At 46.2% G+C, this 27,986-nt stretch overlaps 1 protein-coding gene across 1 annotated transcript; it reads right to left on the reverse strand.

The window, feature by feature from the left end:
* Positions 1-565: 565 nt before the first annotated feature.
* Positions 566-27,654, reverse strand: UGDH (UDP-glucose 6-dehydrogenase). Its single transcript, XM_002709393.6, has 12 exons — positions 27,499-27,654; positions 19,924-20,092; positions 15,569-15,670; positions 11,940-12,140; positions 11,629-11,826; positions 11,014-11,161; positions 8,031-8,125; positions 6,532-6,662; positions 5,053-5,186; positions 4,592-4,683; positions 4,379-4,489; positions 566-1,681 (listed from the first exon to the last, which is right to left on the reverse strand). Exons 2-12 carry the CDS (start codon positions 20,083-20,085, stop codon positions 1,571-1,573), a joined length of 1,485 nt encoding a protein of 494 aa, XP_002709439.1. The 5' UTR covers positions 20,086-20,092; positions 27,499-27,654; the 3' UTR covers positions 566-1,570.
* Positions 27,655-27,986: the final 332 nt, after the last annotated feature.

Consider the following 27,986-nt stretch of genomic DNA (forward strand, 5'->3'; position numbering starts at 1 on the left):
TCAATCCACAGATGGCTGCAATGGTTGGAGTTGTGCTGATCTGAAGCCAGGAGCCAGGGGCTTCTTCTGGGTCTCCCATGTGGGTGCAGGGGCCCAAGGACTTGGGCCATCTTCTGTTGCTTTCCCAGACCATAGCAGAGAACTGGATTGGAAGTGGAGCAGCCAGGACTTGAACCGGCACCCATATGGGATGCCAGCACTGCAGGCATAGGCTTTACCCACTACACCACAGTGCCAGCCCCAATGGACTGAACTTTAAAACTTAAATCCTTTTGAAATGAAACCTTGTATCTTTACCACGATGGAGAAATTGTCAACAATAGCAGTGAAAATCTAGTGACCCAGTGGATGGAAGATCTCTCTGTTGCTCTGCCCTCCAAATAAATGAATAAGCTTGAAAAAAAAAAAAAACAACAACAAAGTCCCTCTCTTTCTTAAAGCATTTGAAGTAATGGCATAATACCCCTTTCTCTAATAAGTGGAGTCATTTCTTCCCCACCTAATGTCAGACTGCCATGACTCACTAGTTACTTGTACCATGACAAAGATTACACCTACACAGTCGTTGGTGCAGAATATTTTATTTATGTGTTAATTATACAGGTGTCTGTGTCTCATCTTTATGCACATCTCTTACTGGACAGCAACAGTTCCTAAAGAACGAGACCTGCATCTGTTAAACCCAGACTGTATGCTCAGCAGAGCACAAGCATAAAATGGACATCTGACATATTCCAGCAATGATCAAACACAAGCAAAAACCATCACTACAAATACAAATACAGAAGTCAACAAGACATAAGAAAAAAGCAGATGGAAATACAAAATTTCTTATTTTAGAATGATGTTATATGTAATTTATAACATCTACTTTAAGCTTATGTTGAGATTACATTGGTTTTCTAAAGAAAAGGAAGAAATCCTAACTACAAATAGAAATAAAAAATGCAAAACCTAGGTAACAAATGTTTTTGGCTTTTGCACTACAAATATAGTGATGACTGAGGAAAATAAGAAACAAAGGGGAGAGAAACAGACAATGCTATGGATGTTCTCTTCACGTTACAAAAGACGGAGAACACTTTTCACGTTAAAGAGTAACTGGAATTGAACTGCGATGGTTTTGGGGCTTAAAGTGAAAGACATGATCTCATGAAAACAGAGGGACTGTAGCCAGAGCATACTACACTGCAGAGGCTGTTTAGCACAGTAATTTCATGGCTTCAAAATACAGAGTGCCTTTCCCTGTACAGTATGATACTAAAGTGCTACCGATGGATTTGCAAAGGAAAAAGTATTACGTTTGTATTTTACAAAATTGACACCATTAAAACCAACATGATTGTTTACCACTCATCCAATATCTGAGCTAATAATATAAAAATATGTAAAAAATATCCTAAATTCATAATTATCAGATATGCTGATATCCATATAGCTGGTATAAATTTGATGATTAAAAAAATAATTTTGTTTCCTTAAAAACACTAGGTTCATTTGCCATTTCTATCAGATAGATATTTGCTATCCTAAAGTACCAAAAAAAAAAAACCAACAAAAATGGCAATGTCTAGACTTTAGGTTTCTTGTTAGGTGGATCCTGAAGACTGAACTTCGGAATTTCACCAGAAGCAGCATATGGAATTCTCTTTGAAGACACCTTTTTGCCAATTGTTTCGATCTGAAGGGGGGAGAAAAACAGGTTTTAAAATGAGAAAATTAATAATTACAATACATAAATCTAAGATCTATATTATGTGGTATAATAGAGGGAAAACAGATTATTTTTCTTTTTAAAAGGAGAAAAAGTTCCTCAAGTTGTCCGAGTTGCTGTGAGAGGCCTCTGGATTCTACTTTTTGTTTCTAGCATCAGCATACCTTCCACTTTTCATACTTGGATCTAGTCACACTCATACCTGCCATTCCCCACACCAGACCCCTCAAATACCAGTCGAGAATCCTGTGTCACTGCTGGCTTAGTAGCAATCGTGAGAAAAACAGACAGACGGATTCCAGTGAGTTCAGATTCTCTCTCAACTCCATTCTTGTTTCCACTGCCTTTACACTATAAAACTAGCAGAAGCCGTAATAGCATAGTTTCTGAGGGTTTAGGCTTCAGTCTGAACAGCCCCAATCAGAATCCTGACAGACACTTGCTACATGACTGAAACTGTCTAGGTCCTTTGTCACGTGGTATTACCGCCACCTACCTCAAGGGGCAGTGGTAAAGATTAAGTTAGGTAAAGTGCTTATCATATAACAAGTCAGCTTTTAATACATGATAGTTTTTACTTTGCACATCTTTCATTGTTACAAAACCATCAATGTTATCATTAAAGACATGATTTCTTTAATAGAAGTTTAACTCCCCTCTACAGCAGAGATAAATATATTACTGAATTTTCATATGGCTTTTGAATTAAAAATTAATATTTAATTCTGACTCATACCTCAAAAAAAGACTTCTGTCTTATTAAGTGACTAAAAAATGTGTATCTTCCCTTAGACGAGTAAAACAGGAATGGGAGAAAATGTGTCTATGCTTCACAAATAACCTTTTTTTTTTTTTTTTGATAGGCAGAGTGGATAGTGAGAGAGAGAGACAGAGAGAAAGGTCCTCCTTTTGCCATTGATTCACCCTCCAATGGCCACCACGGCTGGCGCGCTGCGGCTGGTGCACCGTGCTGATCCGAAGGCAGGAGCCAGGTACTTCTCCTGGTCTCCCATGGGGTGCAGGGCCCAAGCACCTGGGCCATCCTCCACTGCACTCCCTGGCCACAGTAGAGAGCTGGCCTGGAAGAGGGGCAACCGGGAAAGAATCCAGCGCCCTGGCCGGGACTAGAACCCGGTGTGCTGGCGCCGCAAGGCGGAGGATTAGCCTATTGAGCCGCGGCACCGGCCCACAAATAACCTTTCAAAAATAACATTCCTGGGGCCGGCACTGTGGCATAGCAGGTGAAGCTGCCACCTGCAGTGCTGGCATCCCATACAAGCACCAGTTCGAATCCTGGCTGCTTCACTTCCAATCCAGCTCTCCAGTAATGGCCTGGGAAAGCGGTACAAGATGGCCCAAGTCCTTGGGCCCCTGCGCCCATGTGGGAGAGCTGGAAGAAGCTCCTGGCTCTTGGCTTCGGCCTGGCCCAGCACTGGCCACTTACAGCCTTATGGGGAGTGAACCAGTGGATGGAAGATCTCTCTGTCTCTCCCTCTCTCTGTGACTCTGACTTTCAAATAAATAAATAAATACATCTTTTTAAAAAACACAGCATTGCTGAGTTGAAGTTGCAACTGGGAAAAACAGTCATGCTGTTACAAGGAAGGGGTGGGACAGAAGAGTCACCAGGGTCCTAGATGGGAGGATTGACAGACAAGGATGCAACCGAGTTCTCGCTGCAAGTAAGTCTCTCACGATCGAGAAACGGGCACTGAACTGCAAATACAGAGGACCCTCAGCAAGTTAGTGAGAGGTCTGACTAGCAGCGGAGGCCTCGCTAGTACCTCCTCAAGACAGCTGGTGCGAAGGAAGCGCACGGCCAGCTCTCCACTGCTGCCTCTGCTCCGCTCTGCTCGCCCCACCCACCTCCGCGCCTAGTTCTTTATCCTCGAATCCATCCAGCCTCCCCAGCCTCCCCCACCACGTACACACTGCTCTGAGCAAATGGAAAGTGGCCCCTTTGTAACACCTTGGGGACTCCTGTAGCAGAACTGAAGTAGACGTATCGTGCAAACGGGTGGTTCTGGGCAGGGGTTTCTGCTCAGCTTCCCAAACGTCCCAGGGCTGACCAGTTTGGAGAGAAGAGGGCCAGCAGCCTGCAGCTCCCTTCCTCCACATCAGGCCTCTCACAGCACAGGCAGAGCTGAGCACTCAGAGGCGCAGGGTGAGCGTTCGCTGACGGCTCCAGGCCCTGTCTGTCTCTGTCTGTCTCTCTATCTGGTTACCCCATGCTGGGGATGGTGGCTCCTCCCCCATGGGGATGCCAGGGACTTCCTCAGTCACCACCACAATCCCACCCTGTCCCTTGCCTCTGGGTAAGAGAAGACACGAGGGATGTAGGGCAGCTGAGAATAATGATCTACAACAACATCAGTGCCAACACATGACAACCATATTCCATTTTACGGTCTTCAGAATGCTCATGTAGTATCCGACTTGCTCTTTGTGATACGAGGCAAGGCAGGGCACCTTCTCCTCCTGTAGGACAGGGAACCGATGGCCTCCTAGATGCTACTTTAAGGGAAACCCACCTTTAGATAACGAGTTTAGGGAGGGAGTACAGTAGCTCTAAAAACGCCAGTGACACGTTGCCCCACGAACATTCTCAAACCCACACAGAGGGTTTAAAAAGAAAACGAGTGAACAGTCCAGCATCGTGATCACCTGGAAGCCGATGGCTTGCAGTTCGTCATGCAGCCCGTCCAGGACCCGTCGTCCATCAAAGATAAAGGCGGGCTTCAGCATTTTCTTATGAATGCGTTCGTAATCCAGTTCCTATAAAGACATCCCAAAGGAAATAAAGGAACACACACACATGAGCACAATGATACGAGAACACTTCTAGAATTTTCTCTAATACCATTTCTGCCGCCTCACCTTAAACATGTCCCACTCAGTGCAAATAACAACCGCGTGGGCACCATCACACGCTTCATACGGGTCCTTGGAAATGGTCACGAGTCGGGTCACTGTGACAGCAGCAACAGAAACAAGAAAGGAATCACTGGAAAGCACTGGTTTTCACTAAGGACTCGGGCTTCTGGTTGAAGTGTGGTTGGTGGGCCTGGGACACCCACAAACCTTGCTGCAGAGGCATCTTCTGGAAACATCTCTTGGGGGTTTTGTAGAACATGTTGGGGAAAATCACTAGAATGACCCAGTCACTGCTTACATCAAATCAGAGTTGAGGACGGTAGACTTTCATTTTAGAGAAATGAGGTTGAAAAAAGGGCATACCAGTGATGTAAGTGATATAAACCAGACAACCAAAGGTGTCAACAGAACAAACAAGTTTTGGGGTGTGTGCTCACAATGATGCAGGAGACACAAAGACTTACCTTGGTCATCTTCTGAGACGCCAGGATGAGAAAGATCCACAACTATCTGTTCCCTGGGTACTTTTGGGTCATATATGTGGAGGTGTGCACCTTCATCCATCAAATATTTGCTAATATATATACTGGAGGATTCTCTGAAGGAAAGACAAAAATCAGTAATGTCTAACTTTAAATGGCGTTATATTGTAATACCAGGCAGTTTAAAACATAGGTAAGTTTCTAAAGCTGGCTGAGCATGTGGAGGTAAGTTTATTTTTATCCTCTGTATGTATTCTTTTTTTTTGACCGGCAGAATGGACAGTAAGAGAGAGAGAGACAGAGAGAAAGGTCTTCCTTTTGCTGTTGGTTCACCCTCAATGGCCGCCGTGGCCGGCACGCTGCAGCTGGCGCATCACGCTGATCCGAAGCCAGGAGCCAGGTGCTTCTGGTCTCCCATGTGGGGTGCAAGGCCCAAACACTTGGGCCATCCTCCACTGCACTCCCTGGCCACAGCAGAGAGCTGGCCTGGAAGAGGGGCAACCAGGACAGAATCCAGCGCCCCGACCAGGACTAGAACCCAGTGTGCCAGCGCTGCAAGGTGGAGGATTAGCCTAGTGAGCCTCGGCGCCGGCCATATATGTATTCTTTATAATATATATATGTGTATATATATATATGTTTACACATGTATATATAAATGTGTGTTCACATTTCTTTTTAAAAATTATTGGAGGGGCCAGCGCTGTGGCGTAGCTGGTAAAGTTGCCACCTGCAGTGCTGGCATCCCATATGGGTGCCAGTTTGAGTCCTGGCTGCTCCACTTCTGATCCAGCTCTCTGCTATGGCCTGGGAAAGCAGTAGAAGATAGACCAAGTCCTTGGGCCTCTGCACCCGTGTGGGAGACCCAGAAGAAGCTCCTGCTCCTGGCTTCGGATCAGCACAGCTCCAGCTTTTGCAGCCAACTGGGGAGTAAACCATTGGATGGAAGACCTCTCTCTCTCTCTCTCTCTCTCTCTGCCTCTCCTCTCTCTGTGTAACTGAATTTCAAATAAATAAATAAATATTAAAAAAAATTATTTATTGGAGAGGCAGAGAGACAGAGACAGACAGAGAGCCAGCATCTGCTGGTTCATTCCCCAAATGCCTGCAACAGCTGAGGCTGGGCCAAGCTGAAGCCACCAGCCCAGAATTCAATCTGGGTCTCCCATGTGGGCGGCAGGGACCTAACTACGAATCACCTGCCGCCTCCCAGGATGCTCAATAGCAGGAAGCCTGAACTGGAAGCAGAGCCAGGACTCAAACCCAGGGGTTGCAATATGGGATGTGATTGTCCCAAACAGCATCTTAAACACTGACTCAAACTCCTGCCCCTCAACCAGCCTGCCCCAACATATTCTCTCTCTCTCTCTCTACACCCCCCGCCCCCAGTCAAAAGCATCAGCATAGGATGATGAGCTAACATACTCTCAAAGGGCTTGAGACAGTTTAAAGAGCGGATACCTGGTATCGCCAGTGTCCTTCTTGAATGCAAATCCCAAAATAGCTATCTTCTTGTCAGTGACTGTGTTGAACAGACTGTCTATGATCCGGGATGCAAAGCGCCTCCTCTGGTAGTCATTCATGTCTATGACCTGAAATTCCAGGGCCAATGGCACAATGAGTAGTTGCAAGAGGCACAGCCTGTGACACACTTCGCTCAAAGTTTTATGGGGAGTGCTACTGCGTGAATACAGGCTTACATATTAACAAGAAAAAGAAGACAAAGAAACAAAGAAAACCTCTCCAGCCCTTTCTTTAAAGCCTTCCCAATTTTCCAAGCGTCAGGCTGGGAGGGATGCAAAGACGGAGGACAGAGTTGAGTTTTAACTCTAAGAGCATCTGAGGTCCAGCTGTGAGGTCAGCCTTATTTAAACAGGGCACATAGAAAGCAACATTGCCTTAGCTGACTTTTCTAAACCTTGCGGAAGCAAGGCTTTATGCACGCCTCCGTCTCTCACCCAAACTCAGTTTGAGTAGAAAGAAGAAAGGAACAGTCAATGTGCCAAGTTCTAGCTACCTCTGGAAAAACCGTAACACCACAAATATTTCAAGGTCTAACACTGCATCTGCTGTAGGAGGAAGCATCTCTAATCGCCTAACCCGTTGAGCTGAGACTGGTGAACAAGTGAGCACAAGGGGAGATTCTTGTTTTAAAGACTCTAAGCTGCTAGGGACAGTCACGAACCTTGACAATTTGGGGAAACAAGCCCAAATTACTGGAGACCCAAGACCATCTGCATCATTCACTCCGTGAATGATAATGCAAAGCTATCATGCTGGATTTAGTGGGATGGCACTAAACAAGGTATGCATTCCCTCAAAGGAAAAAAAAAAGTGCCTATCCTTTCCTTAGATTCCCTCCCATAGCTATTGCTGAAATAGAAAAAAAATATAAACACTGGGGGGACATATTTGGGAAAGTCCCTTGGGTAAATTACTTATCATCTCCAAGCACCAGTTCCCTCCACTAGAAATGACGAATTGTGTTAATGATGAAGATTAACTGAGATAATGCGCATACAGTGCCCAGAGTGTACCCCGCAGAGGGTAAACCCGCAGTAAACGTTAACCCCCTTGCTCAGAGCTCAGTTCTGACTTTAGCTCTGTGAATACCTGGCAGGGACATGAGGATCAAAAGACACAACCCATCACAAAGCCTCACACACGGGCTCCTCCTGTACTTGACTGTTTGCCTTTGAAAACAGAGAAGATTTCTAACTAAGGCTAACAGCTGTCTGGGAGCAAATTTAGTTACAATAGTAAAAGAAATATTGCTTATCAGAAACTTCTCCTGAAACTTATTAGCAAAAAATAAATAAGTAAATAAACCTAAAATGAGCAAAGTGCATCTACGGGATGGGTTCCTGGAATAAATCCATTTTATCAAAAACGTTTCCCAGACAAGGCGGACACGTTTCATTAGCAGCTAGCCAGAAGCTACTGTCTGTAAAGACCAGTACCTGCTGCCAGTAACGCGCTACTTCGGGCAAATTCAGGGCCTCACAGAGGTACACCAAATTCAGAACATCTTTCTGGAAACAGCTCCCGCCAAAACCTGAGGGAAGAAAACATCAATGACATTTTTACACAAGAACCAGACAACTGAATCCCGTGACAGACGAATTTGTTTCTGCTGAGTCTGTACTAAAATCTTTAATAAAAACTCAGGGGTTAGGCCTGCTCCGCGGCTCACTAGGCTAATCCTCCGCCTAGCGGCGCCGGCATACCGGGTTCTAGTCCCGGTCGGGGCATCGGATCCTGTCCCGGTTGCCCCTCTTCCAGGCCAGCTCTCTGCTGTGGCCCGGGAGTGCAGTGGAGGATGGCCCAAGTCCTTGGGCCCTGCACCCCATGGGAGACCAGGAGAAGCACCTGGCTCCTGCCATCGGATCAGTGTGGTGCGCCGGCCGCAGCGCGCCAGCCGTGGCGGCCATTGGAGGGTGAACCAACGGCAAAGGAAGACCTTTCTCTGTCTCTCTCTCTCTCTCACTGTCCACTCTGCCTGTTTAAAAAAAAAAAAAAAAAAAAAAAAAACACCTCAGGGGTTAGAAAAAGTGATTTATAAATTACCTAAACTTGACAGGCAACCAATCAACTCCCTAATTTTCAAGTAATTTTCTAGCTAAAGTTTTGTTAGGGCTCCGTTTGACTTTTTTTTCTTCTATTTTTTCCTCAGAAACAGTCTATTCAATACAGCCATTGATAACAGGCTAATTATTTGGGGGTTTGCATTCAAAAAAAGATGCCAGGGATACAAGGTATCAGTTTTTAAAAACATTTTTTAAAAAGATTTATTTATTTATTTTGAAAGAATTAGAGAGAGGGAGAATCAGAGAGGGAGCACTTCCATGTGGAGGTCCATTCCCCAATGACCATAATGGCCAGCACTGGGCCAGCCTGAAGCCAAGAGCCCGGAGCTTCATCTGGGTCTCCCACGTGGGTGGCAGGGACCCAGACACTTGGGTCATTCTCCACAGGGAACTGGAGGGGAAGTGGAACAGCCGGGACATGAACCAGTGTTCATCCGGGATCCCAGCATTGCAGGCGGCAGCTTTGCGAGCTACGCCATAGCGCCGGCCTCTCTTTCAAACATTTCATCAGTATGACTGCTCGCGTCTTGTAGTCTAGCATAGGGTCATCCAACTTTCACAGCGAAGGGCCTCAAAGTAAACATTTCATCTTCTGTGGGCCAGTCTCTGTGGCAACTGTTGAAGTTGGCTATTGTACCTCAAAAGCAGCTGTGGACAATATGTAACCAAATATGTGTTCCGGAAGACTTACTTACAAAAACAAAATGTGGGCTGGATTTGGCCTGAGGGCCACGGTTTGCCACCCTCACTTTAGCGCAATGCAGTGTGCAGTGAGGGATGTATGGGCTCTGGAGCCAGAAACACCTGGCCACTCCTAGCTGTCTGGCTTTGAGCAAGTTGCAAAAATTACCCTGCACCCGAATCATCTCTCAGAAGGAAAAAACAGTACCTTCCTATAGCTTTACAAGGATTAAATAAGCTGTACTATTACATAGTGCTGGAATAGCACCTGGCACGTGATAGGCCTTCAGTAAACAGTAGCAGTGCTCAGCTAGCGCCGTGGCTCAACAAGCTAATCCTCCGCCTAGCGGTGCCGGCACACCGGGTTCTAGTCCCGGTCGGGGCGCCGGATTCTGTCCCGGTTGCCCCTCTTCCAGGCCAGCTCTCTGCTGTGGCCAGGGAGTGCAGTGGAGGATGGCCCAAGTCCTTGGGCCCTGCACCCCATGGGAGACCAGGAGAAGCACCTGGCTCCTGCCTTCGGATCAGCACGGTGTGCCAGCCACAGCGCGCCAGCTGTGGCGGCCACTGGAGGTGAACCAACGGCAAAAGGAAGACCTTTCTCTCTGTCTCTCTCTCTCACTGTCCACTCTGCCTGTCAAAAAAAAAAAAAAAAAATAGTAGCAGTGCTTATTAAATGACAGCTTGAAGAAAGACGTCAAAGGGAGAACAGGGAAACCAGTATTAGGAAAGACATACAGCCTCAGAAATACTTGAATGTTGCCTGTGGCCTGATCTGTAAAAGATCTATTGAGTTTTCTAACCAAAAACATGGCCAATTCTCATCATTTGTGGTAGTTACGCTCTGAAAAGTAACTGTGAACCCTGACCTGGACAATACTGAAGCATTGCTCCTAAGCAAAAAACAAGGTAAGTTCCCACAAGCTTCTGCTCACAGCTTTTTTTTTTTTTTTTTTTAAGATTTATGTGTGTATGGATGCGTGCCTGTATCTATTTATTTGAAAAGCAGAATGACAGAGAGAGAGAGAGGAGAAGACAGATCTTCCATCTACCGTGTACTCCCCAAACAGCTGCAACAAGTGGTTGGATCAGGCTGGAGACAGGTCTCCCGGGGGGCGGCAGGGGCCCAGCACGTTGGGCCATCTTCTGCTGCACATGAGCAGAAAGCTGGATCGGAAACGGAGCAGCTGGGATTCAAACCAACGCTCTGATATGGGCTATGTTGCAAGTAGTGGCTTAACCTGCTGCACCACAATGCTGGCCTCTTAGCTGGTAATTATTAAGCAATATTAAGTAATTATTGCCTCACTTAGAAAGTCCTCATGGGGCCAGCGCTGTGACGTAGCGGGTTAAGCCGTTGCCTGCAGCTCTGGCATCCTATATGGATACAGGTTTGAGTTCCAGCGGATGGAACTTCCGATCCAGCTCCCTGCTAATGTGCCTGGGAAAGCAGTGAAAGACGGTTCAGCTCCTTGGGCCCCTGCACCCACATGGGAGACCTGGAAGAAGCTCCGGGCTCCCGGCTTCAGATTGGCTTAGCTCCAGCCATTGCGGCTATTTGGGGAGTGAACCAGCGGATGGAAGACGTCTCTCTCTGTCTCTACCTCTCTCTCTAACTCTGCCTTTTAAATAAATAAAATAAATATTTAAGGAAAAAAAAAGAATAATTTTAATTTACCAACGCTGGCTTTTAGAAATTTATTTCCAATTCTCTGGTCCATTCCAATGGCTGTGGCCACCTCTTCTACGTCAGCTCCTGTTGCTTCACACAGGGCACTTATGGAGTTAATGCTGCTGATTCTCTGGGCAAGGAAAGCATTTGCTGCCTTCAAAGAAAAAAGGAGGCGTACAGTGAGTCAAAATAGCAGCGTTACGTACCAGTATTGTATTTCATTGAGTTCATGCAAATTACTGAGGAAGATATAAAAGAAACTGATATTGCGCAATTGGAAGAGAGAATGCTTTGGTAAAGGAAAATGTTTCCAACAGAAAAAGACAGATAATTAAGAAAAAGGTCAGAATCAGGGAAAGAGTTGTAAAAAAAAAAATCCGCATTGTAATGTGTCCTCTACGTTATCTTACATTTGATTAAAACTTAGGAATTTTCCAGAATATTTTATACCCTGACATTTGATCCCCTTTGTAAAAAATTATTTCATAATTTGAATGTGCAAAAATATTATCCTGAAAAGCATAATCTTTATTAATACTGAGAAAGTACCTAGTTAGCAGGTTTAAGAGAAATAAATACTTGGCTTTAAATTCAATGGAGAGTTGAGTGCTGTGTTCTCACCAGTTTGGAAAGTTCCGAAGACCAAGTGTTGGTGGTGAGGATCTTCTCCCGGGGAACCCAGTGTTCGTACACAGCACACAGCGCCTGCACAGCTCTCTGGCCCTCTGGGGTTTCATCCCCTCCAATCAGCACCCGGTCTGGGTTCTTCAGGTCCTTGATAGCTGTTCCCTCTGCCAAAAACTCAGGGTTGGACAGCACCTAGAATCCAAGGCAAAGGACAGTGTTTGTTCAGCTAGAATGAATAGCAGGTCATTTTCACGCATCCATATGGATATCAGAACAAGACTCAAATGCTTCACGCTTTCTCATACCTGTAAGTTCAGGTTGGGTTTTGTGTTCGCGTCGAATATGCGCCGAATGCTTTCTGCTGCCCGCACTGGGACTGTGCTTTTCTCAGTCACAATTTTGTACCCATTTGAGTTCTGCACAATGCGTCTAGCACAAGCTTCGATGTACTTTAGATCTGCCGCCCGGCCTTTCCCCATTCCATAGGTTTTTGTTGGAGTGTTCACCTGGGAAAGTATGTGAGACAAAGAATGGTGTAGCCAGGAGATATTCAGTGACTGCAAAATGCAACCCGGACTAATCCCTTAACCAGTCAACTGCATAGCTGACTACCTTCCGTAGCCCTGATTCAACCCTGTATCAGTGAACTCATGTAAATAAAGATTTCACAGGCATAACCACCAGCAGAAGTAGCCTGAAGCATCTGAGGAACTCATTCTATAAATTTTTGTTGAGACACTGCTACATATGTGCCAACTATCATGGCAGACAGGTTCAAAGCTAACCCCTGGAGATATACGTGAATAAGGATCATTCATCAATAATTTTTGATCTAGCTCGTTATTGCTAGATACTTCAGGATACAGAATACTATGTGGAAATAAAAGACACCCTAAGTCCAAAATCTACATGCTTAGTTTTGGTTCAGCTGTAGGGTGTTGCCTTGGGAAAGAGGTTGCCTCTGCCTCAGTGACCTCATTGGAAAGCAGGGATAATAAATTCTCTAAAAGCGAACCCCAGGGGTGTCATATGCTGTAACAACAATTCAAGTGCTCTGCAAAAATTTAAACCTCAACAAGAATGGGAATTATTTTTGAACCAATAGTATTTAACACCAATTCCCTTTTCTTGCTGAGTGCGTGGGAAACTCAATAAAGGAACCAAGTCCAAGTAAATTAAAACTAGAAGATTGAGTTGAGGTGTGAAAATAAGAACAAGTTGTTCACAGGCATGGAATGACTTAGGACAAGGCCCAGCTGAAGCTAGGGTGTGACGGAACACGGAGAGCAAACACAGGGAACGGGCAAAGGTGAGACCCACTGGAGACAGGAGAGATCAGATGGCTTTCCCTGGTGAAGGAGCTCTGAAGATAACGACTGCTAACTGATTTCTACTGAGCAATTCCTGCCTGGAATTTGCTTTAAAATAATCTGGGGCAGGGAGCAGAAGTAAACAGAGCAAGACTGGAAAAAGAGTAAATGTGAGGGCCAGTGCTGTGGCGTAGCGGGTAAAGCCGCTGCCTGCAGTACTGGCATCTCACAGGGGCGCTGGTTCAAGTCCCGGCTGCTCCTCTTCTGATCCAGCTCTCTGCTATGGCCTGGGAAAGCAGTGGAAGATGGCTCAAGTGCACCAGTGTGGGAGACCTAGAGGAAGTTCCTGGCTTCTGATCGGCTCAGCTCCTGCCACTGCAGCCATTTGGGGAATGAACCTCTCCCTCTCCCCCCCCCCCCCAATAACTCTAGACTTTCAAGTTTTCAAGTAAATAAATAAAATCTTAAAAAAAAAAAAAAGTGAGGCATTATCTCATTGTCTTCATTTTTTTGGTGTAAATTTGGAATTTTGCATGATGAACAGTATGCAACAAGAAAACAAAAAAGTGACCCAGAAACTAGGTGGTAAGTTGTGAGTTACACAAATAAACCTGAAAAGCATACAAAATAATAGCTTGGAAAGATTCAGGGCAATCAGGCTGGGTCAGCAGAGAGGCAGGTGTGAAATCAACAGAACATACATAAAGGTACAATTCTACTGCCTGAGAACAAATAATTTTTTTAAACAATTTTTTTTGGCCTACTGTTTATTTTTTTTATTATTTTTATTTTTATTTTTTTGACAGGCAGAGTGGACAGTGAGAGAGAGACAGAGAGAAAGGTCTTCCTTTTTGCCGTTGGTTCACCCTCCAATGGCTGCCACGGTCAGCGCGCTGCGGCCGGCGCACCGCGCTGATCCGAAGCCAGGAGCCAGGAGCCAGGTGCTTTTCCTGGTCTCCTATGCGGGTGCAGGGCCCAAGTACTTGGGCCATCCTCCACTGCACTCCCTGGCCACAGCAGAGAGCTGGCCTGGAAGAGGGGCAACCAGGACAGAATCCGGCGCCCAGACCGGGACTAGAACCCGGTGTGCCGGCGTCGCAAGGCAGAGGATTAGCCTAGTGAGCCGTGACGCCGGCTTTAAGAACAAATAATTTTTAAATGTCATTTTTATAGGAAATTCCCTATTCCCACTCCTTTTTTAACAGAAGATTCCCTGATTCCCACTGGAGGTTATGGTCATCTAAACCTAGGACTATGGTAACTTCTAGATTTTCTCTAGTACCTAGATACTCAAAATATTTCCTCATTTTTTTTTATGCCCCTATCCTAACTTTCTGGGAGTTTAAATGGAGGACGAGTGGGTGAGTTACAGACACTGCGTCAGTTTCTCTGCAGTGACTGAGGGGGCCTAATGAGAGGCGGAGTCCCTAACACAGTTCTGCCAATGCCTTCGGGATCCCTCCCAGCATTTCACGTATCCTCGCGATACTGCTTTTGTCTCGCCATTCACAAAACAACCTCTTATGGAACAATGTATAATCATTAACGATACACACAGTAAGTTCAACGGCATCTACCTCCACGGACTCCAGAGTGTTTCTTGTCCAAGTTCACACCACTGACTTGCACCTTCTCCCCTATGGCCATAAAGATCCTGAGTTATAAAACACCCTAGCTCAGCTACCAGACGGCGACAACTGAACCACCTTACACAAAATGAGTAGATGGTTACCAGGACAGCAAGAAATAAGTTACCTTAGTTCAAACACTGCATTCCTAGAGTTTAATTCCAAGTGTTGGTTCTGTTTTTTTGAATGAAAGTACAACTCAGCCAAATTATGGTTTGAAGCTGTCTGTGTTAGCCTGATAGTCTAGCCAGCATATGCCAGGTTCCAAACAATTTCAAATGACTACTGGAACATAATTCATTTAGACAGAAGATGCCTGTATATTTGCAAATTGATTATTTTTCTTCACGTCTGCTAACCAGCGGAAACAAGAAATGATGAAATGTATATGAAATATATATGCCATCACTACATGGGCCCAGACGCTGCTAGTATATGCTAGTTTTATATCTCAAATTAGACCTTTCTGAGTTAACTTGTTTGGCATCTTGAAATGATATATTTGATCAGATGATTACAGGGTTTGGTAAACTGCTGGACAAAGTGACAATCAAAATTCAACAGGAGTTTTGGGCATTTGGCCTGGTGGTTAAGATACTGGTTGGGACGCCCATATCCCATGTTGGAGTGGCCTGGGTTCAAGCCCTGGCTCTGCTCCCAATCCCAGCTTCCTGCTAATGTGCACCATGGGAAGCAGCAGGTGATGGTTTTAAGTAGGCGGGTTTCTGCTACCCAAGTGGCAGACCTGTACTGAATACCTAGCTCCTGATTTTGGCTTGGTCCAGTCCCAGCGGTTCCAGGCATTTGAGCAGTAAACCGGGAAATGGGAGATCTCTTTCTCTCTCTCTCTCTCTCATTCTCTGTTTCTGTTTCTCTCTCTCTCAGCCTCTTTTTAAAAATTCAACTGGACAATCCTTTACACATCAATGATGTGGATTAATTTGATAGATTTATAATTAAAGTATACTTTTACACACAGCAAAGGAAAATACTTACAGAAATAAATACAAGATCGGCTTCTCTGATGGCATCATCAATGTTGGTAGAAAAAAACAGATTTTTTCCTCGACAAGATTCTACCACTTCTTTTAGTCCTGGCTAGAAAGAAAAAAGGAAGAGTTGTACAGACGATTTACCAGTCACGTGAGATAACTGAATAGCATGGAATTATATGTGCCAAAGGGGAAGACTATATTGTAACTTAAAGGCCTAGATTTGCTCTCAAATAACAGCTTTGTAGACAGCTCAAAGATCATATGCCAGGAGTGAACATTATATAACCTCACTGAATAAACCAAAATCAAGCTTGCACAATACAGCAGCAGCTCATTTTAATGCTTTGTCATTGTTTACCAGGGATCTGACTGTTTCATAAGTTAACCATTAATGTATCAACCCAAATTCAAACCCTTCTGCGATTCCAAGCAAATTGTGCACTGTCATTATGAACGTGAATTTTTTTTATTCTCACTAATTCAGGCCATATATCAGGTTATAAGCGTCAGTATCTCTCTCCACTTTTTTGTTTTTAATGATTTATTTTTATCTATTTGAAAGACAGAGTTTCAGAAACAAAGAGAGAGAGGAAGGGAGATACTGAGAGACAGAGATCTTCCATCCACTGGTTCACTCCACAAATGGCCTTAACTGCTAGAACTGGGCCAGACCAAAGTCAGGAACCAGGAGCTTTATCTGGTCTCCCATGTGGGTGCAGGGGCCCACGGACTTGAGCCATCTTCCGCTGCTCCAGGCTCCTGGCTTCAGATTGGCCCAGTTTTGGTCCTTGCAGCCATTTGTGGAGATAACCAGTGGATGAAAGACTTCTCTCTCTCTCCCTCCCCCCCAACTCTGCCTTTCAAGTAAATAAAATAAATCTTTAAAAAAATATTTAGAAGGTATATGGCAATTTTTATGGAAGAACTGAAATTCTTTCAGGGGTAAAATTATCTCCCATTTTACTGAAAGAAAGGCCAAACTATCTTTTTTTTAAGATTTATTTATTTGAAAGTCAGAGTTACACACAGAGAGAAGGAGTGGCAGAGAGGCAGAGAGAGGGCAGGGGAGAGAGAGAGAGAAAGAGAGAGGTCTTCCATCCGCTGGTTCACTCCCCAATTGGCTGCAACGTCTGGAGCTACACCGATCTGAAGCCAGGAGCCAGGAGCTTCTTCTAGGTCACCCACGCAGGTGCAGGGGTCCAAAGACTTGGGCCATCTGTTACTGCTTTCCCAGGCCACAGCAGAGAGCTGAGTCTGAAGTGGAGCAGCCAGGACTAGAACCGGCACCCACATGGGATGCCGGCGCTTTAGGACAGGGCATTAACCTGCTGCGCCACAGCGCTGGCCCCAGGACAAACTATCTTAAAGTAGTTACTGGGGCCAGCACTGTGGCTCATTTGGTTAATCCTTAGCCTGTGGCGCCAGCATCCTATATGGGTGCCGGGTTCTAGTCCTGGTTGCTCCTCTTCCAGTCCAGCTCTCTGCTGTGGCACGGGAAGGCAGTGGAGGATGGCCCAAGGGCTTGGGCCCTGCACCCACATGGGATACCAGGAAGAAGCACCTGGCTCCTGGCTTCGGATCAGCGTAGCTCCAGCCATAGTGGCCATTTGGGGGGTGAACCAATGGAAGGAAGACCTTTCTCTCTGTCTCTCTCTCACTGTCTAACTCTACCTGTCAAATAAATTAAAAAGAAAAAGTAGTTACTGCCTTTTTTTTTTTTTTTTTTTAGAGGCAGAGAAAAAGACAAATTGACAGAGAAAAAGAAAGCAAGGCAGAGAGAGGTCCTATCTGCTGGTGCACTCTTCAAATGCCTGCAACAGCATTAATAGGGAGTTAGAGTCAGGAATCAAATCCAAGCATCCCAACCAGGGTCCTGACCACTAAACTAAACATGTGCCCCAGTCAGGCATTTGCTTTAGCTTTTTTTAAAAGATTGATTTGGAAGGCAAAGTGATAAAAGTGGGGGAGGGGAGGAGACAAAGAGAGAGAGATCTTCCAGTCACTGGTTCACGCCCCAAATACCCACAATGCTGGGCCTGGACAAGGTAGAAGCCAGAAGCCAGGACAGCCAATTAGGTTGCTTCTTACATTTCTGCATTTCTGCTGGGTAGGAATCAAAGAGTGGAAATGCTGGGCCATAGATTATACATCCTCTCAGCAATGGATAAGACTCCATCTACAGCATGGATAACACCTGATAGTATCAGTAATATTAATTTTACCCATTCTGATTGTTTTATTTATGTTACTTATTTGAAAGGTAGAGTTACAGAGGGGAGAGGAGGAGAGGGAGAGAAAGAGAGAGAGAATGAATCTTCCATCTGCTAATTTACTCCCCAAATGGCCACAATGGGCAGGGCTAGGCTGGGCCAAAGCCAGGAGTCTGGAACTGTATCCAGGTCTCCCATATGAGTGGCAGGGGCCCAAGTACTTGGGCCATCTTCTGCTATTTTGCAGGTGCATTAGCAGGGAACTGAGGCAGTGGGGCAGCCAGGAGCTGAACCCGCGCTCATATAAGATGCCGGTGTTTTAGGCAGCAGCTTAACCCAGTGTTCCTCACTGCCGGCCAAGTGTCCTTCCTTTCTGAAGACTAAAGTACACTGCTGGCAGAATTACTGAAAAAAAAAATTTTCCCAAACCAAATACAGTAGTAATGTTCTACCAGGAAATGAAACACTGTAACACAGAGAATAGTATTTAAAGAACTTGGAGTGGCCGGTGCTGCGGCTCAATAGGCTGGCTAATCCTCCGTCTGCAGCAGCAGCACACCGGGTTCTGGTCCCAGTCGGGGCGCCAGATTCTGTCCCAGTTGCTCCTCTTCCAGTCCAGCTCTCTGCTGTGGCCCAGGAAGGCAGTGGAGGATGGCCCAAGTGATTGGGCCCTGCACCCGCATGGGAAAGCAGGAGGAAGCACCTGGCTCCTGGCTTCGGATCAGCACAGCGCGCCGGCCGCAGTGGCCACTTTGGGGGTGAACCAATGGAAAAAGGAAGACCTTTCTCTCTCTCTCTCACTGTCTAACTCTGCCTGTCAAAAAAAAAAAAAAAAAGGAACTTGGGGTCGGCACCATGGCGTAGCAGGTGAAGCCACTGCCTGTAGTGCCAGCATCCCATATGGGCCCTGGTTTGAGTTGAGTTGGCTGCTCCACTTCCAGTCCAGCTCTCTGCTATGGCCTGGGAAAGCAGCAGAAGGTAGCCCAAGTCCTTGGGCCCCTGCACCTGTGTGGGAGACCTGGAAGAAGCTCCTGGCTCCTGGCTTTGGACCGGTACAGCTCCAGCCTTTGCAGCCAAATTGGGGAGTGAACCAGCTGATGGAAGATCTCTCTCTCAGTCTCTCTCTCTCTCTCTCTCTCTCTCTCTCTCTTTGCCTCTCCTTCTCTCTATGTATAATATAACTCTGACTTTCAAATAAATAAATAAATATATTTTTAAAAAAGAACTAAAATGGGCAGACCATCTGGTAAAACAAAGAGCAAAGCACAAAAGAGAGGGTAAAGGGAAAAGATAACAAGGTTTCCTTTAGTTCTAAATGATTCAGATATGAGTAAGTCTGTAAGACTGAATGCCACTACTCTTTATGGTTTTTCATGGATTCCTTTATCACATATGCCTATACATAGCAGGTAGACTTATCTGACAAACAAAACTAGGTTGACACTTCCCTCCAAAGTCTAACAAAACTAGACCGTGCTTGATAACACATGAATAAGCAAGCTTTTCTGGGGTGTAAAAGAAATATATTAATGGTAGGTAAAGAAAATTCTACCATCAAATTTTCAAATGCTTTCTTGTTGGGTTTCAAACATATAATATCATAAACTCATTTTATAGTGAAATAATAAAAAAAGGACCTACATGGTTCAAGGAAAGTTAAAAGCATATTTTTCTAATTATAAATTTCCTAAATTTCCCCAACATTTTGAAATTCCAGTTAAATAACTTCATGGTACAAACTTCAAAGAGGCAAGACACCATTTATCCATCTAAAGTTTACTTGATATAAGTAAAATAATCCAAAAATGAGATCTATGTAAATATTAAAAACAATTTCACTTTTACAAACTACTACCTTTAATTTTATTGTTATCATATGGTAACTATATTAAACAGAAAAAATAGGGAATAAGATTACCCACAATCTCACTGCACTAATACAACCATTACTGATATTCTGATAGAATTCCTTCTAGTTGATTTCCTCGACATATTTGTAATTTTAATGTCGATAACACTTGTATCTAGATTGTATTCATTGAGTTACTTAGTTGCAATCATAAATTTTAAGATTACCATATAAATTATTTAACAAAGATGGTAAGAAAACAAAGAGCATAAGCACAAATAGCTGTAATCTGCTTACCTCATAAATAGGAAGTGTCGGAGAATTCCATGCATTGATTCTTGATTCATTGACATCAACAACTGTCACCCTGATCTCAGGGCACATATGAGCGATGACACTGCATGTGGGTCCTCCCACATAGCCCGCACCAATGCAACAGATTTTCTTAATTTCAAACATGGTTGTCCTAGAAGAAAAACAGTAGGGCTGCTCTAGTATAAAGAAATCACTCTGCACATTCATCACACATTATAAAGAGCATCCAGGTGTCAGAAGACTAGAAAGACTTCATATATTCACCCATAGGAACTGTGAAAATACTGAAAATAATAACATTTCAATGGATTGACCTAGCCTGTCTGGGCTACAATAGCATGAAACATATGGAAGAAATTATTTATAGTAGGTCATATTACTAAATAAAAATTATAATGACATAATATTTATTTTTTTAATTTTAGAAAAATTACTCATGGGCTGACATTGTGGCAGAGTGGGTAAAGCACTACCTGTGACGCTGGCATCCCTAATGGGTACTGGTTTGAGACCCAGCTGCTCCACTTCTGATCCAGCTCCCTGCTAATGCACCTGGGAAAGCAGAAGATGGCCCAACTGCATAGGTCCCTGCACCCATGTGGGAGACTGGGAAGAAGCTCCTAGCTCCTGGCTCTGCCCAGGCCCAGCACCATCTGTTGCAGCCATTTGGGAAGTGAACCAACAGATGGAAGACCTCTCTCTCTCTTTCAAATAAATAAAATAAACCTTTTTTAAAAATACTTATTGATATGACAAGCAGAGAAAGACCTCCCATCCACTAGTTCATTCTCCAAATGCCCTCAGTGGCTGGGGTTGGGCTAAAACTAAATTGGAGTCCCCTACATGGGTGGCAGGAACCCAAACAGCTGAGCCATCACTGTTGCAGGAGACAGAGCCAGGCGTCAGACGCAGTTGCTCCCATACGGGATGCAGGCATTTCAGTTGACGTCTTAACTGCTAGGCCAAATGTCTGCTCTATAACTTAATATTCAGAAAGTCAAGAAGCAAAATAAAACTTACTTAAGCTTCTAATACGCTAGGACAACTTTCACAGCTGAGAGCCAGTTACAGGATAAATGCATCTTATTTCAATAAATGTTACTGTACAAAGATGAAAGTTACAATATGTTTAGACTGATGGACCAGATGTGAAGACTGGTTCCCCAGAACTGGCCTCTTGGCTTAAACTCCCTGCTACGAATGACTCCCCAAAAGTGCATCTTTGGAGCTGAATCTCCAATGTAGCAGTGTTGGGAAGTGGGACCGGATGGGGCTGTTTAGGTCATGAGGACTCCACCCTCATGAATTAATTAAGGCTGATTAGAAAAGAGCTTGAGGCTACAGGTTCACTGCATGCTCTCTCCTGGCCTCCCTTCGCCCTTCTGTCATGACATGACAAAGCCAGTTTCTTTTCATACAATTTGTTGAACTCAGTATAGAGTTAATTGTAATGTGTGTAAAGTTAATTGAAAAGAGATCTTAGTAAAAAAAAAATAAGAATGGGAATAGGAGAGGAAGGAGGAACGGGGTGGGAGTATGGTGGACACGGTGGGAAGAATCACTATATTCCTAAAGTTGTAGTTATGAAAAAAAGAATTTGTTAGTATACAGCTGCATGGGTCAGAGAAGTCACTCTGGAAGGCTGGCCTAACTACAATGCCTGGCAAGAATATCCTCATGATGGAAAAAGATACACAAAGCACATAATTAAGATTACTGGTCTGCATCTGTATTTTTTTTTTAAAGATGTATTTATTTGAAAGTCAGAGTTAGACAGAGAGAGAGAGAGAGAGAGACATCATCCATCCGCTGGTTTACTCCTCAAATGGCTACAACAGCCAGGGCTGAGCCAGGCCAAAGCAAGTTGCCAGGAGCTTCTTCTGGGTCTCCCATGTGGGTGCAGGGGCCCAAGCAAACGTGGACCATCTTTCTTTGCTTTCTCAGGTGCATTAGCAGGGAACTGGATAAGAAGAGCAGCCAGGACTTGAACCAGTGCCCATATGGGATACCAACTCTGCAGGCAGTGGTTTAACCTGCTGCACCACAGCACTAGCCCCTAGCCCCTATTTTTTTTTTTTTTTAATATAAAATAAGATACTGCCTGGGACACCCACATCCCATATTGGAGTGCCTGGTTCAAGTCCTGGCTCCTCTTCCAATCCAGCTTCCTGCTAACGTGCAGTTGGGAAGCATCAGTGATGGTGCGAGTAAGTTGGGTTCCTGTCACCCACATTGGAGATCCAGATGAGGTCCTCGGTTCTTGGCTTTGGCCTTGCCCAGCCCCAGCTATTGTGGGCATTTGAGGAGCAAATCAGCAGCAGGAAGAACTGTCTCTCTCAAATAAGTGATTTTTTTTTTTTTTTTTTTTTAGAAAAACGAAGGGAATAAAGACACACACAGAGAAGTGTGTCCAGAGGAGAGAGATCTCTCCAGCTGAACAAAAAAGTAGGCAGTGAGTCGTGAGAGGTAATAACTGCTTCCTAGGGTGGAACCAAATTTTAAGTGCGTCTTAAATGACTCACTCAGAAAAGCATGACCATTACAACCCATGATGCAATGATTTAATGACATTAAGACAGCACAGCTGAAAGTAACCATAATAATCAGTGGCATGAATTCAGCTAAAATCTAATCAACTGCACTGGTGAAGGAGAGTGGGAAAGGTCCCAAAAAGGGGAATTATAAGGTTGGAGACTGGAAAGGCGGGATACAGAGCAAAAGTGGTGCAGCATTTGACATAATTATTTTAGTACTGTCCAAAGAGTGGTTTCAGAGAAATGGGGGGCCGGAATGGGCTTTTCCATTCTTGGGCGACACATTACCCAAAGATGTTCTGTTCTGACTGCACTCTGCCCTAGGAATTGGGGTTCCCAGAACCTATCCTGCTGGAAGGGGACAGCCTGGATTGGAGACAAAAGGACAGTCGGCCCTCTGTAACCATGGATTGCAAATCTATAGTCAACCAACTGCAGATTAAACATATTTGAGGAAAAAGAGGTTGTGTCTCATTCACATGTACAGACTTTTTCCCTTGTCATTGTTCTCTACGTGATAAAGTTCAGCCATTATTGACATAGCATTTACATTGTATTAATATTATAAGTGCTTTAGAAATGATTTAAAGCATACAGCAAGGTATTACAGGGTATATGCAAATATTATGCCAGTTTATATAAGGGACTTAAGCATCCTCAGAGTTTGGGTCCTGGAACAAATGTCTTGTGGATTCTGAGGGACTATTGTATTCCAGGCACTGCAACAAAATTTCCCCACTAGTAGTAGGAAACAGTCAAGTTCTATTCTCGTCTATCCACCAGTCTCTTATAAATGTGACCTAAAGGCTGATTATCTCAGGGTTCATGGGGCAGAAGGAGGAGGACTCTACCTTCCAGATCTGCAAGGTCAAAGGTCAGCATCTGCACTGTGATAAGCCTGAAGAACTACTATACTATGAGCTCCTCACCGGGCAACGAACCAGCCTCCCTCTCCGACCAAAACTGGCAAGGTCATTTCGGAGCTGAGGACCACGCAGGGTGACTACTTTCTTCCACAGCCAACAGGTTATGAGGGCTATGAAATCAGTCTATGCCCTCAATCTCAGTAAGGCCCAGTTCTGATAACATTCATATATCAAACATGGATTGCATGACCACATGATGCAATCCCTGGACTTCAGCAGTTCAAAGTGCACTGAGGATAACTATCCTCAGTGCCTAGAACAGTAGCCTCTCAATGAATGTTAACTGAATGAAGGCGTGATCTCCACAGAGATTTTTTAAGAATATTTTTTAAGAATTATTTATTTGAAAGAGTTACAGAGAGAGGTAGAGAAAGAGAGAGAGGTCTTCCATCTGCTGGTTCACTCCCCAGATGGCCACAATGGCTGGAGCTGAGCTGATCCAAAGCCAGGAGCCAGGAGCTTCCTCCGGATCTCCCATGTGGGTGCAGGGACCCAAGGACTTGGGCCATCTTCTGCTGCTTTCCCAGGCCATAGCAGAAAGCTGGATCAGAAAAGGAGCAGCCGGGACTAGAACCGGCACCCATAAGGGATACCGGCACTTCAGGCCAGGGCTGTAACCCGCTGCACCACAGCGCCGGCCCCAAGCCTCTCTTCTTGAGATGAAGATAACCTGTCTAGGTGGCATTTGCTCCGATGGTGGATCCTGCTATTTCAGTGATTAACCAAGATGCTATCACTGTGCGCATGCTCTCTTTCCTGTAGCTACTCAAGAACTTCAACAAGTTGCCCCAGGGTTACTTCTTATCTAGCTCCAATGTGAGCCCTTACTTCAGCTTACCTGACATACAGCAGCTGGGGCAGACTACTGATATGGCAGGTGGGTCTACATGATAGAACTGGCTGCCCTGTAGGATTTCATTTTCTTTTTTTGGGCGGGGGGGGGGGGGGGGGACAGGCACAGTGGACAGTGAGAGAGAGAGAGAGACAGAGAGAAAGGTCTTCCTTTACCGTTGGTTCACCCTCCAATGGCTGCTGCGGCCGGCACACTGCGCTGATCCGAAGCCAGGAGCCAGCTGCTTCTCCTGGTCTCCCATGCAGGTGCAGGGCCCAAGCACTTGGGCCATCCTCCTTGCACTCCCGGGCCACAGCAGAGAGCTGGCCTGGAAGAGGGCCAACCGGGCCAGAATCTGGCGCCCCAATTGGGACTAGAACCTGGTGTGCCGGCGCCGCAAGGCAGAGGATTAGCCTATTGAGTCGCGGTGCCGGCCAGGATTTCATTTTCCTTGTCTTGCTATTTTAAAATGTATTGGCCCAAGTGCTTGGGCCCTGTACTCGCATGGGAGACCAGGAGAAGCACCTGGCTCCTGCCATTGGATCAGCGGGGTGCGCCAGCCGCAGAGCGCCGGCCGCGGTGGCCATTGGAGGGTGAACTAATGGCAAAAAGGAAGACCTTTCTCTCTGTCTCTCTCTCTCTCACTGTCCACTCTGCCTGTCAAAAAAAAAAAAAAATGTATTTATTTCCACTTTGTTGAAAGGCAGAGAGATCAACAGAGAGAAATCTGTCATCCACTGGTTCGCTCCCCAAATGCCTGTGACAGATATGACAAAACAGCCTGAAGCCAAGAATCTGGAATTCCATGGGAATCTCCCACTGGATAGCAGGGATCTAAGTACTTGAGCTATCATCTGCTGCCTCCCAGGGTGTGCATCAGCAGGAAGCTGGATTGGAATGTAGTAGTCAGGACTTGAGTCAGGCATTCTGATACAGGATGTGGGTATCCCAAGAGGCAACGTAAGCACCACTATGCCAAATTCCCGCCCCTTACCTTACAATTCCCTATGAAACTTGGCTTGTAAATGACAATGAGAAAATGACTGAAGCTGGATGTATGATATGTGTACGCGCAAATAAATGACTACTTGGAAGTTTCAGTAAAATTCTCCATATACTTTAACAAGGAGTTTGACGCAGTGATACTATTTGCATATCACGTTCCATGTTTATTTCTCAGAAAAAGATTTATTTATTTGAAAGGCAGAGAGACAGAAAGAGGGAGAGGGAGACAAAGAAAGAAAGAGAGAGACAGAGAAAGAGAGAGAGAAAGGGAATCTTCCACCTACTGGTTCACTCCCCAGATAGCTGCAACAGCCAGGGATGGATGGGTCAGGTCACAGCCAGGAGCCAGGAACTCCATCATGGTCCCCCACATGGGTGGCAGGTGCCCATAACCCACTGCCTTCCCAGGTGCATTAGCAGGAAGCTGGATCAGAAGCAGAGTAGCCAGGACTGGAACTGGCTCTCCAATATGGAATGCCAGAGTCCTGAGCAGCAGCTAAATTCGCTGTGCTTCAAATGTGGGCCCCTCCACTTCGACTTTGATGGACCCACTGATCCACTATTTCCAACAGAAATGGGAATGTTTACTTGCTACAACAAATAGGCCATTTTAAAATGAAAAAAAAAAATTTTTTTTTGACAGGCAGAGTGGACAATGAGAGAGAGAGGGAGAAAGGTGTTCCTTTACCGTTGGTTCACCCCCCAATGGCCACCACATATGGTGCACCACGCTGATCCGAAGGCAGGAGCCAGGTGCTTCTCCTGGTCTCCCATGGGGTGCAGGGCCCAAGTACTTGAGCCATCCTCCACTGCACTCCCGGGCCACAGCAGAGAGCTGGCCTGGAAGAGGGGCAACCGGGACAGAATCCGGCACCCCGACCGGGACTAGAACCCGGTGTGCCGGCGCCGCAAGGCGGAGGATTAGCCTAGTGAGCCGCAGCACTGGCTGAAATGAACTTTTACCCCTGAATTTTGAGATAGTCACAACATACCAACCTATTCTGAAGCTACTTTTCATGTAAAACTTCAGAAACTCAGGTAAACATTTCAACCTAGAAGATGCCGCTGTGCTACACGGAAGACATTCCCTGCACCTCCACTCCCCCAGAGACACTCTTCACAGGTACCCCAAAACTAAACAATCCGCATTATAGCTGGATACCTCAACTTCACACCTCATGGTAGTCATTTCCAGCGATGCAATACTAAAGACGCCTGTCTCAAGAAATATACTTAAGCAGTGAGAAGGGCAGTGTTAACATTGTATCTAAAGGGCATGATCTAAAGCTACAGAAACAGCAGGAGTAGAGGATGATCAGCCATAGATTGTAAGTCAAAGACAGGAGCATAGCTTTGGGAGAAGAAATGCGTACCTTTCCACCCGGGTCGTCTACCACTTCCCTAAAACTAGACGCTGGGAATTCACAAACACATCTCAGAGCAGACAGTCCAGCTCTTTCATTTCCAAACCCTCCCTGAAGCAACACACCAGACTACTGTCCTCCATTTCTTAGGGGATTTTAAGAAACTCAAAGACTCACTGTGTCTTAGATTGAGGTCAGACGTTAAGGGACAGCTACTTCTCTGTCTGTGCCTGAATAGCTCCCTACCAGCGAACGCCTCTCTCCTAAACCAGAACTCGCAATCCTACTAGATGCTCGTCCTAGAAACAGGGTGTCTGATTCTTCAAGGTGTCGCAGAAACCCGGTCTCCGGACGCACCCAAGAAAGGCCTTCGCTGATAGAAAACAGAGCAATCAGGCCCCAGGGCGGCCCACGGAGAAGTCACCAGCGAGCGACTAAGGGCGTGCAGGCTTCCTCTCTCTCCGGTTTCCTAAGAGGGGCGGCCAGAGACGAGCGGCGGCCTCCCAGGTGGGCACTCTCTAAATCCAAACAAAAGACTGTGACTGCGGGATCTCAACGACGTCGCCAAGAGGAGGAGCGCTTGCTCTCCTCGGCGGGTGCTCGGCTGCGGAGAAAGTCAGAAAGTGGGGTAAAAGGCGTCAAGAGCAGAGGCTCCAAGACTCCTGGGTCCTCAATGAAAAGCCCAGGCTTATCCCACCTCCAGGGCAGCGGATGCACAAAGCGAGTCCTGTCCTGAGGCCACAAGAGGATCCGGGGCGCCGTGGACGTGCAGCCCGGCACCCCACGCGGGGAGCGCCCGGCCACAGCGTGCGCCCCCGCCCCGCTCCCTCCACGTCCCGCCAGGACCTGGGAGCATCCCGACCCCGCGGCGGGGCCCTCCGGGAAGAGGCGCTTACCCGCTTCCAAGCACCGGGCGCTGCGGCCGCTCCTGTCCCGTACACTCGGACTGCACCCTCCTCCGGTCCGCGCCGCCTTAGCCTCTGCGCCCGCGCCCTGCTCCGCCCGGTCTTCCTCACCGCACGCCCCTCCCTCAGGCTGCCCAGCGCCGCACCCCGAGTCCCGGGCCCGAGCCCGTATTTAAAGGCTGCTGCCCGAGAAGGCGGAGGCTTCATTCCCCCGCAGCCAGGCCCTCCTGGACTCTGCCCGCAGCCGCTTCCCTGCTCCACCTCCCGCTGCACAAGGCCGGGGCTGGGCCTCTATTTCCTCCTCGGCCCGGGGGCGGGGCGGAGGGGCGGGGCTGGCCGCGGCGTCCACGCCCCTGACCAAGCTGGACAAATCTGCGTGGGCCAGCTCAGAGGCCCCGCCCCTGCCGCGAGCGGCGCTGGGCGGGGCTGAGTGCGCGGCGGGTCCGCTAGGCCCGGAGCTGAGGCGCCCAGCTGGACCT

The sequence above is a fragment of the Oryctolagus cuniculus genome, chromosome 2, assembly GCF_051225735.1.
Source record: "Oryctolagus cuniculus isolate XC-2025 breed Fujian yellow rabbit chromosome 2, ASM5122573v1, whole genome shotgun sequence".
NCBI lineage: Eukaryota > Metazoa > Chordata > Mammalia > Lagomorpha > Leporidae > Oryctolagus > Oryctolagus cuniculus.

What these genes read in the sequence shown, in the direction of transcription:
- UGDH (XM_002709393.6), bottom strand. Translation starts at nt 20,085, where the DNA reads ATGTTTGAAATTAAGAAAATCTGTTGCATTGGTGCGGGCTATGTGGGA. An exon ending in ATTTCTAAAAGCCAGCGTTG is followed by an intron (nt 8,126 to 11,013) that starts GTAAATTAAAAT and finishes TTCTTCCCTCAG; the next exon opens with GTTTTGGCGGGAGCTGTTTC. An exon ending in CGTCTCAGAAGATGACCAAG is followed by an intron (nt 4,684 to 5,052) that starts GTAAGTCTTTGT and finishes CTGCTGTCACAG; the next exon opens with TGACCCGACTCGTGACCATT.